We start from the raw sequence: 18,466 nt of genomic DNA on the forward strand, positions 1-18,466 counted from the left end.
CGTGGCAAAGCGAGTGACCTCAGAACCTGGCCTCAGTTTCGCCCGTCAGTTTGCGCGTGGGTAAGTTGTGACCCACAGCAACTCCTTGCGAGATCTTAAATTCAAGGTGGATTGTGAATTTCCATGAGAACCAAATGATGGAGAACACAGCAAACAAGGCATCACGACGTAAACAGTGAGTATGTAACTTGACCACAAGAGAGAGCTGTAACCTAAATCAAGATATTTGGGATTCACTCAACTTCCTGGCATTGTGTTTTGGGTTTATTAAATTGAATAGGTAAGTCAATCAAAACTGAAATCAAATTATGATTATTTTGATTTGTACTTTTCTATCATACAGCTATTCTATTCGATTAATTTCTGGCAGGCGTACCTATTTTTTCTGGTAATATATTGGTTTATTTAAAAGAAACAGCATTCAGTCTTAAAATGTGTTTAGTGAGTTTCATGGAAAATACCTAAAAAAAATTATAATCTTAAATAACAATTAGAAGGGTCCTTTAGGACCTAAATAACTTTGAATATGGTGATACTGATTTAACGAAAAATGTATGAATTTAAAGCATTAAAAATGCAGTTTACGAGAAATTTCCTCAGGAAGTGTGGCATTTACGCAAAATATGGATATGAAAAAAAAATCTTGAAAAGCACTGAAAGTTTGTTGATAATACAGTAGGACGATTATGGTGACTGATTGTAAGACATAAGTATGAATTTAAAACATTAAAATTGCAATTCATGAAAGTTTATTTTATTCAGGAAGTTAAATAGCGCTGCCAATTAAAAAAACAAAACGTAAAGTTTTTTTTACTCTGTCCCTTTCAATCAGCTATTTTGGATTCTATAGAATTCGATTCGTACTTAACATTGTCTGCATTTAAAATGAATATTTTTTATTCTAAAACAAAACTGTATAGTATAGTAAGTTTTAGCAGTGACAGTTATGGAGATATGGAATTAGGAAAGTCACAAAAAGTTTTTTATAAGGCACTAATAGTTTGTAGATAATGGCATATGGACCTTAAATTCCATTTAGCATGGTCATTTGATCTAAAACAGTTAATGTAAATCATGTAAATGTAATTTATTATGATCAATTTCACCAGGAACTTAAATGACGCGATTTACGTGAAAGGACGAAGTCAAATAGGTTTGAAAACAAAAACTTCACCGGGAGGGCGGTTCGGTCAAGGTTTTCCTGATGATGCAGCAGCAGCCTATTGGCCGGCTTCAGGATATGTAAATTGACAACCGAATACGATGACGTCAGTTCCCCCGCTCCCCCTCCCTCCTCTGACACAAATGACAGTGAGCGAAACAAACATGGCGACGGCGTCGAGCGGACGCGGGTTTCTGCGAACTTTACTGCTCTTTACCCACCTTACGGCTGGCGTCCGGGCCGAGGCGGCGCTGGCCGAGCCGCGGGCCACCACGCGGATCCTCGGCATGCGGCTAGAGCGCAGCGACATGCCGGCCGGGACCACCGAGCGCGGCGTGATCCAGGTAACCGAGGGCAGCGATATCCTGGTCCGGTTCTACGGGCTCCACTTGTTCCCCAACAGCTCCGCGCTTGTCCGCTTCACGGAGCTTTACTCCAGCGAGGCTGAGGACGATGCCCACGCCGACGTGGATGTGCCCCTTAACCGGACGTGCCCGGAGCACAGCAAGGACCTGGTAGTGAAGGGCACCATGAACGTGAGTAACTACAACACCTCCGGGCTGGCCAGCGTCACCGTCAAGCAGCTCCGCAAGAGCGAGGTGGTGAAGGTGTTCGCCCTGTGCGTGCGAGAACCCCAGGACCGCCCGGACGCGTGGTCCCTGCTGGACGAGCGGGACGGCCGGGTGCGAGTGGTGGAGGTGAAGAAGTCCCTGCTCCCCGTGTGGCTTCAGGTGAATCAGGGGTGGTAAAAGTACTTCAATAGAAGTACAGAAAATTGTGTAAAAACATCAAAACACTGCTAAAAGTAGCGATTCAATTACATACAAGTTAAAAAAAAACACCAACTCTGAAATCTACAGAAGCGTAGTTTTACTGTCAATTATGTACAATTCCCGTTTTGATTTGGTACAATGAAAAAAAGTGCTCACACTGTCAAAGTCAGGTCAAGTTATTTGCGTAAAAGGGCATACACAAAATTGAGCTTCCCCTGGTCCAGATCCCATAACCAGGGAAAGAAAAACTCTGAGAAAAAAAAATGAGGAAACGTTGAGAAGGCATCACAATCACAACCATGTTGCAATGGATGCAGAGTGGGCAACATTTATCACATGATACTGTACTGCACAATGTTACATTGTACAGGAGAGTCTATTTAATGAAATTAAGTGCTGCAGGTTTAATTTGTTCTCCTCGGGACCTGTCCTGGTCGGATCAATGCAGATTCCTCACAGCAAAAGGCTCACTTCGATCAATGCCACTTAGCCCCCTCTCTGTGTAGGAGAAGAGGGGGAAGGTGAAAAAGTGGCAGTCAAACAGGCCAAATTCCAGATGAATTTAGGAAAAATGCTAACTCAACTGATGATGACGACACCTGGAAAAAAACGTATTCTATTTTTCCAGGTAAAAGGGTCCCAAATGAGTTGAGAACTACTGAAACAGATTGATGTGTATTCAGAAGTTTACAGAAAGGTCCAATTAAGTTCACCTGTAAAGGTTATAGTGCATTTTACATTCATCCTGAAATTTAATCCCACAGTCCAATGTCCCCAACTTTTTGTGAGTACGGTACTTGTTTTCAAATGTAGGGAGTAAAAGTAAAAAGTCATCAGAGAAATTCACACCAAAATTACCTAGAAAAAAAATGTACTGAAAGAACAAGTCAACACAAACCTATTTTTTCCAGAATATGCTCTATGCAGGCTCACTAGTTAAAACAAGGCATTCTGATAAATATTGTGTTTGTGGAATAGGACTTAATCCACCTGTTTTTAGCCATCTCTGGGGGCGGCCATTTTGTCACTTCTGTCGAATGGAAATGACATCACAGTTGGCTCGGGTAACGACCAATCACAGCTCACCTGTTTTCTGAAGCTGAGCCATGAATGGTCGGTATCTGAGCCCTGTGCATTTGCGATGTCATTTTTAATCCACAAAAGTGACAAAATGACCGCCCCCTGAGATAGCTAAAAAGGGGTGGATTTTGCCGCTTAACTCATATTCCACAAACGCAATATTAGTCAGAATGCCTTTTTTGAAATAATGGGCCTGCATAGAACGTACTCTTGAAAAAAAATATGCTTGGGTTGACTTCCCTTTAAGTACAGTAACCAAGTACTTGATTACGTCCCACCATTGCAGGTGATCCTCATCTCCTTCCTGCTGGTCCTGTCGGGCATGTTCAGTGGGCTCAACCTGGGCCTGATGGCTCTGGACCCCATGGAGCTTCGCATCGTTCAGAGCTGCGGCACCGAAAAGGAGAAGAAGTACGCCCGCAAGATCGAGCCCATCCGCCGCAAGGGCAACTACCTGCTGTGCTCGCTCCTCCTGGGCAACGTTCTGGTCAACACCACTCTCACCATCCTGCTGGATGACCTGACCAAGTCGGGCGTGGGCGCGGTGGTGGCCTCCACGGTGGGCATCGTCATCTTCGGCGAGATTGTGCCCCAAGCGCTGTGCTCGCGCCACGGCCTGGCGGTGGGAGCCAACACCATCCTGGTCACCAAGCTGTTCATGCTGCTCACCTTCCCGCTGTCGTGGCCAATCAGCAAGATCCTGGACTGCGTGCTGGGCCAGGAGATCGGCACGGTGTACAACCGCGAGAAGCTGGTGGAGATGCTGAAGGTGACGGAGCCCTACAACGACCTGGTGAAGGAGGAGCTCAATATGATACAGGGGGCGCTGGAGCTGCGCACCAAGACGGTGGAGGACGTGATGACGCCGTTGGGCAACTGCTTCATGATCCACAGCGACGCGGTGCTGGACTTCAACACCATGTCTGAGATCATGGAGAGCGGCTACACGCGCATCCCCGTCTACGAGGGCGAGCGCTCCAACATCGTGGATGTGCTCTTCGTCAAGGACCTGGCCTTCGTCGACCCGGACGACAGCACCACGTTAAAGACCATCACCAAGTTCTACAACCATCCGGTGCACTTTGTCTTCCATGACACCAAGCTGGACTCCATGCTGGAGGAGTTCAAAAAAGGTTAGTGCTAGCCGTCCTTGTCCGTCCTAGCGATAGCAGCTAACGTTAGAGGTCTCGGCAGCCTAACGATCTCCTTCTGATTCGTCATCCACCTGGCTAGCTGTGAACTTACAACTAACGATGTGCTAAAATAGTCCGTCTACGGCTAGTCATCCATGTGGCGAGCAGTCAATTCACTGATAATGATAGGGGGCGATTCGAGGATCAGAGGTTTAGGGGTGCTGAGCTCCTGGCCGGGCAAGATAAATTTCCCTGTTTTGTACATTTGAATGCATTTTCATTCCCATATTTCTAAAGAAAAGCATAACAACGCTTTCTTGCAAAATCCTCTCATCTGATTAGACTTGTGGTCTTTCCAGGTTTTCACAAAGTTGGTGACCTGAAGATGCGTTTGTACTTAATGAAGCGTCGGGCCTGCGCAATCTCACATGGCGGCCACGTGGATTAAAACCCAAGATTAGGAGTAGCTCGCATGCCTCCGCGTGCGCTAACAACTCTTGAGACAATGCGCTGTTTCTTTACAAGAACACTACAAACAGAGCGTCTTTTGAACTTTTATTATTTTCATTTTATGCATTAGTCAGGGACAGACCTGGCAAAAGTATGGTACTCACACTCTGTACTCAAAGTACCAATACTTTTGTAAATAGAGACACCGGGAGAAGTTGTCCTGATTCCACTCATGTACATAAGTAAAAGTAAAAAACGGATAGATTGAAGTATTTTTAGATCTAAAAGTACTAAGAATTTTTTTTCCTGTTAGTTGTATACAGTTGGGGGAAAAAAAATCATTCTACAAAATGTAGATTTTATAAACTTACATTGTGCTTGTTCTGAGGGGAAAAAAACCATTACATCGCATGCAAGAATGTTGTGACCTGACAAAAAATGCAAAATTAGCAAAGGCTAACAACTGAAAAATAGGCCTTAAAGTAACTCCATGTTTTTTTTTTTCAAAAATCTTTGAACACCATAAACTGGGAGGTTCAAGGCTGGCATGACACATTTGTCACAAATCATTCTTGTTGCCAACATCATCATATATAAAGCCAAGGACGGCTGAAAATTTGTTTCTCACAATCTGTTGCATCATCGTAGCTAATGCGCGCTGGTTCACGTCCCACCATATCGCTGCTGCAGTGCCATCCCCGTTTCTTTTTTTTCCTAATCAAGCAATCAAAATCTCAAATGTGGTTCACTTTATCGCTCTCTAGTTTGGTCCTTTGTCAAGTTGTGCCGTCATCCACAGAAGTGGAAAAAAAGGAACAAGCCTATTTTGACTAAATAATGAATAAAAACATCAGATAATCTGCTTGCAAATTTAGAGATTAAAGAGTCATCCCAAAAATAAATTCTCAAGTAAAGTATTGACACCTACAAAATCTACCCAAGTTGTCGGGGAGACCACACACGCACACGCACGCACACACGCTTATGCTTGCACTAACATATCAAGGCTTGTTCTCCACTTCTAACAACGCTTCCTTCTTTTACTTCTCTGCTCACACACGTGCACTTCCTCTTTGCCTTGCCTGTCGGACATCTTGTCTCAGGTCTACGTTAAAAGTGGGGGCGGCGACAGCTGGTGGTGCTTCGGAGGCTCAGAGGAGTCTCTTCCTGTCGTGTGTCAGTGATTTCTGCCGCTGCTGCTGCTGCTGCTGCTGTTGTTGTTGTTGAGTGCAAAGTGGCGGCGTGCCAACAAAAAGCTCTGCGGTGCATCTTGGGCTGGCGTGGCGGGAGGGATTGACTACACACGCACGAAAAACACACAAAGTTACCGTGCGGCCTTGAGTTGTGAGTTTAATTCGTTCCGCGACCATGCGTTCAAGTCAAAACACTTGTTTCTCAAATCAACTTAATAAATGGCTACGCCGCTGCCTGGTCAGTCGCCTGCGTGATTGACAGGTAGCTCGGACTCCCCGCCGCAGCATCAAGTTCCACACTCTGCTGCTGGGCGTCCGTTACCGCGGTGACGGCGTCCAAGGCAAAGGCGTCTGCTTGGGAGTTCAGAACTGCCAGGTGACCTTCTGAGATGGCGACACCCCGCCATTAGCCGTTATGAAAACTTAATGGTGCTGGCAGGAAGTCGCAGCGGGAGACGCGGAAGTCCAAGCGGTGCAAGCGCCAATTGAAGGTCATACGCTGGGGATGTGGACGGTAAAAATGGGCAATCGTTATGATTGCATGCGAGTCTTCAGCTGAGTGAGCATCAGAAATTTGGGCAAAAGTGTGATCATTAGCACAAAATGGCTTTGCGTTTCTTAGTTTCATATCTATAAATTAATTATTCTGCCATCCAAACCCCTTCTTCATTATTATTTTTGTTGTCTGATCATTGAGTTGTCACTAAAGCAAAAAAAAAAGATCAAAGTCATTAATCGGTTTGACATTTTCTCCGCTTTTTGCTCAGTAACCAGTGTTTTTGGCAAAGTCAATCTATGTTCTGCTCATTACTAAAGAATGGTAAAAGCTAGAAAACGAGTCTACTCTTTCTTTTGGTAGGTTGGGCACTTATATTGTCACATAAATCACCTATTTTGATATCTTGACACAATGAAACAAAAACTTATTTGCCCAGTTTCAAAGCTTGTTTTGTATTGGGAGAAAATTAGCATTACCACCAACACCAAAAAATACCCCCAGAAAATAAAACAAAAAGAAAAAAGTAACCAATTTGGAAGATACTACTAGAAAAAAAAATAATGGAGAAATCAAGAAAATAACAGCAGAACAAAGCAAAGTCAGGCTTGTTTTGAATAACATCCATGTTATGTCATTTTTTGAGGTTTTTGTTTTTGTTTGAAGGGGGTTAGCCAAATCCGAAATTGGAATATTGTGAAATAAATTGCAAATTTTCTTTTGAGGCCATTTTGCTCCCAGCCTACATAAAGGTATTATGAATGAGGCAGTTTACTTTGAAATTTATGAATTTCATTGTATTTCCATTACTTCCCATGGGACAACATTTCGCTGACTCGATCACATTTGGCGGTCTCCGAGCAGATGGTGGTCAGCGTTTGTGGTTACATTGCGTTGCTATTCGGCAGGTCTTAATGGAAAAAGATTTAAAGGTGTAATTTAAGTCCAGAACCAGCTTGTGGTGGTTATTAAAGCGCCTCAAAGTCAGCGGGTGTCATTGTGAAAACACACACAAAGGCTGGTGAAGCCTTTTGAGGCGAGAGTCAACAGACTGTCACATGATCTCCCTCAGCTGCTTGACTTTGTTATGATCTCAGGCAGACGTAAAAATATGTCGAAAAGGTGAGGCCAATCGTCACGAGCTGTGTCTTTTACAGATTTCCCTCGTAGGACGACAATCTGTTCGAGTGTCAAACTGTCAGCATCCAAAAGCTTTGATCCTCTAAAAAGTGCTCAATAAATGAAAATGTCGTTCGGACATTAAAACATTATCAGGAGATAAGAATGCCATTACATTATGTAAATCCAAATTCTGTTGAATCATTAATAATTCCATGAAGTAACTAAAAGTGTCTTCAATAAATGCCACTAAATCATTCTTCAGTCATTAAATACAATTCAAAAAGCCATTCTGTCATAAAAATGCACTAAGATCAATATATATATGGTATTACATTTATGTAAAAATCCATCGTCTTCACATTAAAAACATGAGTCATAAAATATATTTTTCAAAACATGCTTTTAAATGATACACTTTAATTTAATTAGTGAAAATGTCAATCAGTACAAAATTAATGAAAAAAAAAAGCCATTACATGAAATAAATATGTATAAATGGCATTACATGAATAAAAAATCAAATACATGAAAATCATCTTGAAGAAAAACTGTTATTAGATGATTTTAAAATGTTAAGTATTTTTAGGACTGCAACTACCGATTATTTTAATAATCAGTCTGTTGATTATTTTATTGAGTAATTGATGAATCAGATTAAAAAATGTTCGTGAATTTCTTTCCCTTTATTCATAAATAGGGCATTATATCAAATTGACAATGCATAAAATGCACAAAACTAAATTGATAGTGATTAATTTACTGTCAGTCAGAAAACAGGCAAAAACGCTGATCGTTTTTTAACAGATGTTTGCAAATATCTTGTTTTGATTCTACACAAAGGTAATTGGTCTGCTTTCGTACAGAAATCGGAGAATATTTTACTTTTGTGAGGCTGAAATTCCGAGGATGTGGACAATTTGAAGTTCAACAACGCGTCCAAACAAATTATCAATATAGTTGTGGATTAATCGATTTAGTGTTGCACCTCTAGTATGATTGATATTGTATTTGCATGGCTTGATTATTTTCTGTTCATGGACAAATTCAACATTATTTCACGTTTACTTTTATTGCTATCGTTATTATTTTAGTTTATTGATTGACTGATTGACTCAGTCGTGGAATCGGACTCTTTACAAGGCTTTATTGTCCCACCAAATAATATGTGTGCCGGCGTTGACTTTGTGCAAATGACACAAGTCGAGTGTGTGTCTTTGGCGGGGCGTTTTTTGTTGTTCTTTTCTTCAATCATTTCCCAGCCTGCCCGCTTTGTCAAGTGCCCTGACAGCTTGTCCTCTGTCACCTTTGTACTTTGACACCAACACATGCTCGCACACCGACAATCAATCTCTTACAATTTGCTGCCAATCGTAGCCGCTGACCTCTGCATCAGTCTAAAAAGGCTTTAAGATGGGCTTTTTTTTCCTTCTTACTGTGAGCCAACTCTGAACTAATGACATCATACAGGCACACCTGAAACTCAACTCCTGCTTTTTGTAAAGCGGGCGTGTCGCCCTTTGTGTGCGCTGACTGTCAGGGGAGAGAATGTACAGGTATCTACGTGCTAAAGCACCAATTAGCCTTTTGTGTAGGGGGAGAAGACATGAAATCCATGAAAAGTGTGGTGATTTTATGTTTCCCTGGCTTCAAAAGAATGCACAGAAAGCCATACATAAGCTTTCTCTGTGCTGGCTGCTCAGTACAAAATGGCTAACGTGTGACACTGACCATGCAGCAGGAAATGTGCGATAATAACCGTCATAGAGGAAAAGGAGCCAGCGGTGACGTAGGAAAGGGTGCTCAGTAAAAACGTGAGCAGTTCAATTCATTACAATTCCTATGAAATAACCAAACGGACGCGAATGTGAATAGCATGATGCTAAGAAAGCATAACGGCCAATGATTAGTGTGGCTGCTCTTTGTGTGAGTGAGTGTGTGTGTGTGTGTGTATGTCAGTAACTGTGTGACAGCATAGCGGTTTTAATTTATTTTAGCGTCATTCTTCAGTCGTCGTGTCATGTCAGGTGGGCTTGCATGTTAGCCTCGTGCTGAGCTAGCGACAGGACCTGCGTGACGATTCAGGTCTTGAGCGAGTGGGTGGCTTTTGTAGACGAGACATTGTAACGGTGCCAGTTGGCTTCTGCTTAGGTGGGTAGGCAACTAAACACTGCAATTCAAGTGTAGCTGTGACTAGTTTATACATGTTAGCTCCTCTAAGGGAGGAGAGCTAGGTAGAAATCAACATATGCTTGAACGTACAACCGCGTAGTCGCCATTCGGCATTTGTCTAGTCAGGAAATCCTATCCGCCATTATTCACTGTTTTTGTTTTTAGGCCAACTTGTGGCACCTTGATGCCTAGGAATTATGATGAAGCGAGTTGGTGTAGGTCGGTATGAGCCTTGGAGGATGAGTCCAAGATTGCTGTGTGTATCCAACTTCTTTGCGTTGACCTGCTTTTTATTCTGCCAAATAACCGCATGCCCCCCCCCCCCCCCCCACACACACACACACAAACACACACGCTGTTGGGAGTAGAGGTTTCAAAAGAAATCGATTATCAAGTTATTGGAACTCTATTTTAATCATCGAATAATTGTTTACATACAGCCTATTGTTTTGTTTAAAATTGTTAAACTTAAAATTGTCCACCTCCTCTAATTTCAGCCTCTCTACAGTAGTTATTCATTGATTTCTGTAGTACTCCATGAAAGCAGACTACTGTAGTTATCTTTTGTGTTTCATCAAAGTACAACATTTGCAAACATCTGCTTTTACTTCGGAAAATAATAACACGAACAAGTAACTGAATCGGTTTCAAAAAGGCTGGTGAGTACAGCAGTTCCTCTCGCGTGATATTAATTGTTGTTTACCGGTTGTTTTTTTTTTTTTTTTTTTTTTTTTCTCCCCGATCACTAAACAATACAAAATAAACAATAATAAAAAAATAATCTTGTAATACACTAATGCAAAATGACATTTTATTCGATTAACTAATGGAATAATTAAGAGAATAAATCATTTTTAAGATATTTGATAGTGACAGCCCTACTTGAGAGTAACTTTGCCAAATACGGGGCTGACAGCTGTGCATGTGCACCTGTTTGTTTTCGTGTGCCTGTGTGTGAGATGCCCTAGGCATGCGGCAGCCCTTGTGTTTGGCGACAAACTTTTGAGCTTCCTGCAAGAAAGTGAGCCGCTGCAAACAGTGGCGGCATCAGCAGCAGGAGGGTGACTTTGACTTTGGGTCTTTATTTGTGGACTCAGCTGACACACGCTCACAACAGCAGGCCTGTTCTTGGAGAACGTCTTTGTCTGTCGCAGCGTGTAACGTGTGCGTTCCTGTCACTGGAAGCTCAAGTGACTCTCCAGTCATTTGGGGTGAGAGTTTGTTCCCCGGGGCTCCTGCCGCTTTTGAATTATTGACTCAGCAAATACACACGCACACAGCGAGTTCCTTTCCCATTACACATTGTCTCTATTTCCGTCTCGACAGCGCTCCACAAGGACTTCTGATCATAAGTCCGCCTATGGAGGCGGCTACGCTGCAGAAGCGTACATAGCGGTCGACATCTTCACTCAGCAGACAACAATTGACACTAATGCGCCGCACCAGTCACCGATGATGCGTTCAATGTGACTTGGATTTCTCAGTCTCTTTTACAAGTTTTTGATACAACTATTGTTATTTTATTGAAAGTGCTTGGTTATTAATAATTCAGCTCACACTCTTGTGAAGGTCTGAGAGGGTAGTGGATGTGTGGGTAAGTAAATAATTGTTTAGTTTACATATATGCATCGGTCAAAGTCTGGATGTTAGGGTGGCGTGTACACATTAACCGTGCCTGATGGCTTATTGTTGGACGGTCACGTGGTAGAAAGGAACCCATATCGATTGTTGATTGATGGACGGCGGCTGGCCAGATTGTGTGTTTTACAGGAAAGCTTCTTCAATATGAGTTCATCGCACATGAATAATTCATTTGAAGCACAAACTCCTCAGCCAAGACACTCACACAGCACTTGTATTAGAGATGTGGATCAGGTGGTAAAATGCTCCGTTTTCTGAATGATGGCCTTCAATGCAAGACACCAGTTGAAAATTAAAAACAACTACAGTGCTGAATGCAAACATGAAACACAGATATCGCACTACCTGTTCATGAGAAATGATAGGTAGCGGCAAGCTAGCGTGCTAAGCTAACACAGCCGGCTCATCCTTTTGATCCTTCTTTTACAAAAAAAAAAAGGACTTTAATGGACGCCACCAATCTCAGAAGATCCAAAAAAAAGTGTTCTATTCACATTAAGTTGCTTTTTGTCTGCCGGCGTTAGGCAAGTCCCACCTGGCCATCGTGCAGAAGGTGAACAATGAGGGCGAGGGAGACCCGTTCTACGAGGTACTGGGCCTGGTCACGCTGGAGGACGTGATTGAGGAGATCATCAAATCGGAGATTCTGGACGAGTCGGATCAGTACAGTGAGTAACCGCCAGTTAATGTTGCTTGGCATCACTTTAACCGCGGCCTAATACTTGCGGTCTGGTTTGGTTTCTCAGCCGACAACCGCACCAGGAAGAAGGTGGCGCCCAACAAGAACAAGAGGGACTTCTCAGCCTTCAAGCATGAGAGCGAGTCCAAGGTGAAGATCTCGCCTCAGCTGCTGCTGGCAGCCCACCGCTTCCTGGCTACAGGTGGGAGATATTTCAAAAGTCAGATTTAACGGTCTGTGCACCTCTCGTGCATGTGTGTGGGTGTGTTCGCATATGTTCGACTTCTCGTGCTCTCTCATTTTGTACCATGGCTGCACTCGACAGTACTTGTTGACGTACTAAGTAAACGACAGTGGCGCAGTGATGGATTCCCTCACAGACTCGTGTTTGCTGGGCTCGCCCCTTATTTGTTTGCGGCATGGGTGCGGCCCGAGATGCCCTTCTCGCAATCTAGTTCCACTCCCTTCAGTCGTGTTTGCATTTCATGTCATAAGTTAGCCATTATGGCAATGTACAGCACACAGGACCTGTGCGGTGTACAAATCCCAATCAGCGTAAAGGTTTTTGATTCAATGCATCATTTTAAAACGGACTCAGTTTCTTATGCGTTTGTTGTTTTCACAAAGCCTTCAGAAGTCTTCAAAATGAAGGCTTTTCTCATCACATTTCCTTGCCAACTAAAACAGCAGCACCGTCGGAGGCACGGAAAGTCAATCTGTTGTGGCTCAAGTGGCTGCCGGGTGCTGTTGACAATAAATAAATTCCCTCCCTCCAATTGACGTGGAGCCAACTCTGTCGCTACACACAACAGCGGCACCTGCTGGGGCACGTAAACACTCAGTCGCTAATTAGTTGGCGTTCTCCATTGAAAACAAATAAAGGTCTTCCTCAAATAGACATCTTGGGGCATTAGTAACCGTAATGATCTCAGTTCACGAAACCTTTGGGAGATATCTTTGTTGCGAACCAAATCAGCAGCTAACTCCACTTTTCCACTGCGCGCATGTGCAGAGGTGACGCTGTTCAATCCGGCTCAGATAACCGACAAGGTGCTGCTGCGAATCCTGCGCCACCCCAACGTCATCCAGGAGATCAAGTTCAATGAGAGCGACAAGTGCTCACCGCACCACTACATCTACCAGCGGGGCAAATCTGTCGACTACTTCATACTCATACTGCAGGTCTGTAAAATGCTCTGTGCACCTCTAATGCGCCACTTGGACTTCATTCAGAATAGTGTGACTGTTTATAATCTACCAGTTTGACTCTAGTCTACTATGCTTACTGAATCTTACTCAATCTTCTGTGTGCCTCATCAGTTTGAATGATTTTTTTTTTTTTTACATCTCTCATCTCAATTGTTTTATTGACATCATATTTAAGGGTCTTTAAGTCAACCCAAACATATTTTTTTCCAGAATATGTTCTATGCAGACCCAGTAGTTGAAACACAGCATTCTGATTAATATTGCGTTTGTGGAATATGAGTTAATGCACCCGTTTTTAGCCATCTCAGGGGGCGGCCATTTTGTCACTTCTGTCGACTGAAAATGACATCACAACTTCTTAGGGCTCAGATAACGATCATGGCTCATATTAAAATAAAATAATAATTAAAAAAAAAAAATAGGTGAGCCGTGATTGGTGGTTACCTGAGCCCTGAGCAACTGTGATGTCATTTTCAGTCGACAGCAAGTGGCAAAATGGCCGCCGCCTGAGATGGCTAAAAACAGGTGGGTTTTGCTACTTTAGAGTATGTCGGCTAGCCGCCAAGCACACGTTGGCAACAGTCATGCACTCAGTACAATACACAATACTCAATACACGCACACACACATTGTAGTCTTTGATGGATGGACACTTGACTCACTTTTCTAGTGAGTCATTAAACAGTGGTTTTGAACTTTGGCCACTCACAGAAAAAAGTTGCAGCTCTGCATGCTATTGAAGCTCGGGTAGGGGGTGGTGTGTGAACTTCTGCCCCCCACCACCAGGCAAAATATTTCACCTTGTCACATGGTTCAGACATTCCCTGATGGAAGGAGTGACAATGATTGTCTATTCAAATTGGGAGTAGTACAGTAACGGGCGCGCCAGGCAACGAGTGAGCGATCCACATGGAAGACCCGGTTGCTCAAGGACCGATCCGCTTGCATTGGGGCCAAGTGGCGCAGTCACCCAACAGTTAGAACAAAAATATACTTGTTATGTTTGGCAGGTGTGCCATTATTGTTACATATTTGCAGGTCTGTGCACATCTATTCAAATGTAGAATATGTACACCCTATTTAATAGTTTGTACCACTTTATTGGCCCGGAGTAACATCAATCAGATCCAACTCAGCATGTGTAACATCATTCCACAAGGGATCAGGAATGGGTTTGGAAAGCCTTATTTTCAGAGCCATAGTATCAAATATGGGCTGATGAGTTAATGTGGGGCACAGAAGGTCAGTTGGGTTAGTTTTGACTGATTGCAGCCAAAAACTGAGCAGTAATTGAAGAATTTTAAACGATTTTTAACGACGTTAGTGCACAGGAACAAGAAGTCCAGAGTGTGCACACCTTCATGGGTGCAGCCAGGAAAGCTCTGTGCAATATTAAGAGTCAAAAAGTGCCTCTAATGTAAATATATTGACACCATTTAATGGTCTGTGCTAGGGCCCGACCCATATGGATTTTTTTTTTTAATGCCGATTCCGATATTTGGCGCAATGAAATTCAGATAACGATTATATATGTATATATATGTATATGTGTATATATATGTATATGTGTATACATATGTGTATATGTGTATACATATGTGTATATGTGTATACATATGTGTATATGTGTATACATATGTGTATATGTGTATACATATGTGTATATATGTATATATATGTGTATATATGTATATATATGTATATAAAATGAAATAACTTTTTTGGGTCCCTTAACTCCTACAACAATAAAAATGGGTTATAGGTAGAACATTGGACTGTTTTACATGACTGGTTTTTTTTTGTATTTAATTAACTTGGCAACAGAGAAAAGAATCAGCAAAAAATCGTCTTTTTTTTTTAACATCATTATCTTTGTCTTATATTGTAATGGGTAATAAATGATTTTTGAAAACGGTCACTTTTTGCGTATTTTAAAACTATTGACTGATTTATTCGGCCCTAGTCTGTACACCTTTGATATGCCATATTTCGACCATACTTAATGGTCCGTGTGCTTCTAATGTAGCATTTAAATCATCTTTAATGTACTATATTTACATAATTTTAAAATGCTATTTGCTCCATCTACTCTAATGTACCCTTACCCTTACTTAATGGCCTGTTTTCATACCGCAAGTGTACCGTATTTACGTTATACATGATGGTCTAATCCATGCATCTCTAATGTACATACTTGACATCATATTGGTTGATTTGTGCGCTGCTAAATGTAGCATGTTTACACCATATGTGGTGGTCTGTGCACCTCTAAGGTCTCACATGTGCATGAGTGTCCAGCTGTTGTGTATGTAGTGATGCTGTGTGTGGATTAAGCATCCTGTTGTTGTTGCTGCATTTCACACATTCCAGCCGACCCGTTGGGCTGGACTGTGCAGACAAACAAGCCAGAGGCCTCCTTAAACCTCCATCATCAACAACCAATCCGCACCGCCCAAATAGAATTTGATCATGTGACTCAGATGCTGCACAACTGAAATGTCTTGAATCGTTCAGACGACACTGACCCCTGACGGCCAAACTGTGTAACTACAACAACTCCACTAGCAAGATACTGAACCCACTGCATCAAAACTAGGGATAGACCGATTATCGGCGCGGATATTCGGCATTTTGATGAATATCGGTATCGCCTTTTTTAAAAAACAAATAGCCGATAATAACTCAACTTAAAACAATGTTAACTTCAAGGTGCTATCTGTTTAAATTTTCAGTTAACTTTATTAGAGATTCTACTGACCCCGGGAACCTTCTGCACCTTTTGGTTTTGTTTGAAATCAAATCAAAACAAAGATAAGTGACATTTTAACATTTCTGTCATTTTGAAATTTTGGAGAACTGTATTTACTGTCGAAAATTAGGAGCAATTGTTTAAGTTTTCATGTACGTTTTGAAGACATGCTGATGACCCTGGGAGCACCCTGAACTTTGTTAGAATTTTACAACAAAGATGCATATTGTCAAAAATGTATAATAATAAAAAACATCAACATTATGCAAATCTGAAAAAAAATTCAACAAACATGCGTAAAGGCATTTCAACAAAGTTAAGAGTTTTAATTTGTTTTATTTTTTGATGCCAATATTTTCCTTTTTACTGAAAATGAATATCGGCTCTAAATATCGGTTATAGGCCTCTTTGACTACTAATAATCGGTATCGGCCCTGACAGAAACATACCGGTCCATCTCAAATCAAAACCTTCAACAGCTATACTGTATATATTTATTCGAGACAGAGGCACAAACTCAAAACTATTATCCAGAGCAAATATGCTGCCTGTCCAGCAAAGCGCTCTGTAAAAGCGCTCCAAAACACAAACTATACCAGTTGAAATCAAATCCAAGAAATAACTAACCATCAGAAGCATCATAGTCATTTATAACTTTTTGATTGTTTTATTGACTGGTTCAACAAAAAAAATGGAGACAGATTGATTGGTTTGTGTACTGATGCATGCACATCTTTCAAAACAAAAACGATTTTCCGATCCAAATTGGTTTTCGTTACACCCCTAATACATATATTTTTTTCCTGCTTTTTGTGTTCAAATAAATAACCAAACTATCTACACATGAAATTTCAAATCAAATCATATTCCATATAACAAAACATATTTCAAATAATAAGCCAAAGCAATAATAATAAAAGTAAATCATTATTTAATGTCATAAACAATCAATTTCTCCACCAGGGCCGAGTGGAGGTGGAGGCCGGTAACGAGAACATGAAGTTCGAGACGGGACCGTTCTCCTACTACGGCATCATGGCGCTCAGCGCTCCCATGCTGGGTGAGTAGCAACAGACACAAGCCAAACCCACCCCTGCCTTTCCCTCATTTGTACCAATTCCCTAGTAGGAGTTCGTCCAAGTACCAGCCCTGGAATTCGCCCATAAAAATGGCTGCTTCCAATCGAAATAGTCAACTTCCTGCTTAGATTCAGGCATGGGTCATCTAAACCTTTTTCATGCGTCCTGTCATGATACGTCCATCCAATTTTGTGTTCACTGTTGTGTCCTGTTGTGAATTTTCTCACTTTCCTTTCTAATCAATGCAGGTTTTTTTGGGGGGGGGGTTTTCTTTTTTGGTCGAGTTGGGACCTTAATATATATTTATTTTCACCTAGATTAATTCATCCAGAAGAAGAGCCCTAAAATGTTGCAATTATTAGCGGAATTGTTTAAAATAACATTAAATTATACGAAGCTTGCCTAGGTGCTTCTGTTTTGGTTACCAACAGGATTCTGCTTGGCTCAACGGAGGCAATTAGTTACCTAAGGTTTTGGGAGGTTAAACAGCTAATATAATGCAACAAGTGAAATATGTTGTTTTCATAAAATGATTCATGCTCATTTTGTAGTTATTCATAGTAAATGTAATTCTAATTACCTAATTGATATTCCCCCATTAAAAAAACTAAGTTAAAAATGTGTTTGCAAAATAGTTTGTTTTACTAATATCTTTTAGTCAGTTACATACAATAAATAAATAAACAATTATATAAACAAATTATTTAGTAAGAGAAATAAACAAAAAAATAATAGACATTTTAATGTTACAAATTTTAAGGAAAAAGACTGAATTAATACAATAATGGAAATATTTTATTTTAATAGAGTACTTCATGCTCATTCTTTAATGATTTGATGTTTGGCTTAGCCTTCAGTGTTACTCGCTTTAACTTTATTGAATCCCCTCTCCGCCCCTTCTTTCTCTCCATCTTCTTTTTCTCTTCCTCCCTCATCACTCCTTCCTGCAGGGTCTCCAGGCTGCAAAGTATGAGACATTCTTTCATATCCTCACTCCACACACACAATATGCTCACTGACCCTCAGAGGAGACCAACCCCACCTTAGTCTTTTTTGCATGTGCTCACCTTGTTTGTCTGTTGGTGTAATGGCGTCCCACCTTTTGTCCCCTCCCCGGTCACCCTTTGTACTTTCTCCTCTCAGCGGCCGCCCCCCGTCCCCGCCATCTCTCCTTTAAGAGGTTTTCGCTATTCACTCGGTTGCCAGGTAACCTCCGGCATGTCGGGGTCTCTCTAACACCGAGGGGAGGGCGGGGGCTTTATGATAGTAGTGTCCTGAGTTGATTGGGCTGGACGTGTAGCCTAGAAAGTATTTGAGAAATCGTCCAAGTAGCATTAGCAGCTAACGTAGCAGTCTACATTGTCACTCACTGCTCTGTCTTCTCTCTCCAACACAAGAGCCAAATCAAAGTTCTTTGCTCACAAACAGCTGGTAAATAACGCTGATGAGAGTCAATCAAGCTGGCAGAACAAAAGCAGGAAGTAGAAACCAAACAGAATAAATCCTACATTGCTGAGCAAAGCTTGGGTTA

At 41.7% G+C, this 18,466-nt stretch overlaps 1 protein-coding gene across 3 annotated transcripts in view; it reads left to right on the top strand.

Moving 5' to 3' along the window:
* The first annotated feature begins 1,300 nt into the window (after positions 1-1,300).
* Positions 1,301-18,466, top strand: part of LOC147147483 (metal transporter CNNM4-like) — a 29,189-nt gene continuing 12,023 nt past the window's right edge. For 2 of the 3 annotated variants that reach the window (XM_086030639.1, XM_086030637.1), the window contains exons 1-7: positions 1,301-1,893; positions 3,302-4,148; positions 11,744-11,887; positions 11,966-12,100; positions 12,911-13,080; positions 16,820-16,916; positions 18,079-18,141. In XM_086030639.1, the coding sequence (XP_085886765.1) occupies positions 1,306-1,893; positions 3,302-4,148; positions 11,744-11,887; positions 11,966-12,100; positions 12,911-13,080; positions 16,820-16,916; positions 18,079-18,141 (2,044 nt within the window). In that variant the 5' untranslated portion in view covers positions 1,301-1,305. The remainder of the gene's footprint in view (positions 1,894-3,301; positions 4,149-11,743; positions 11,888-11,965; positions 12,101-12,910; positions 13,081-16,819; positions 16,917-18,078; positions 18,142-18,466) is intronic. The other variant, XM_086030638.1, reaches the window with a different exon arrangement.

This window comes from Filicampus tigris, chromosome 5 (assembly GCF_054856515.1).
Source record: "Filicampus tigris isolate MCC_2025a chromosome 5, RoL_Ftig_1.0, whole genome shotgun sequence".
In the NCBI taxonomy this organism is placed as follows: domain Eukaryota; kingdom Metazoa; phylum Chordata; class Actinopteri; order Syngnathiformes; family Syngnathidae; genus Filicampus; species Filicampus tigris.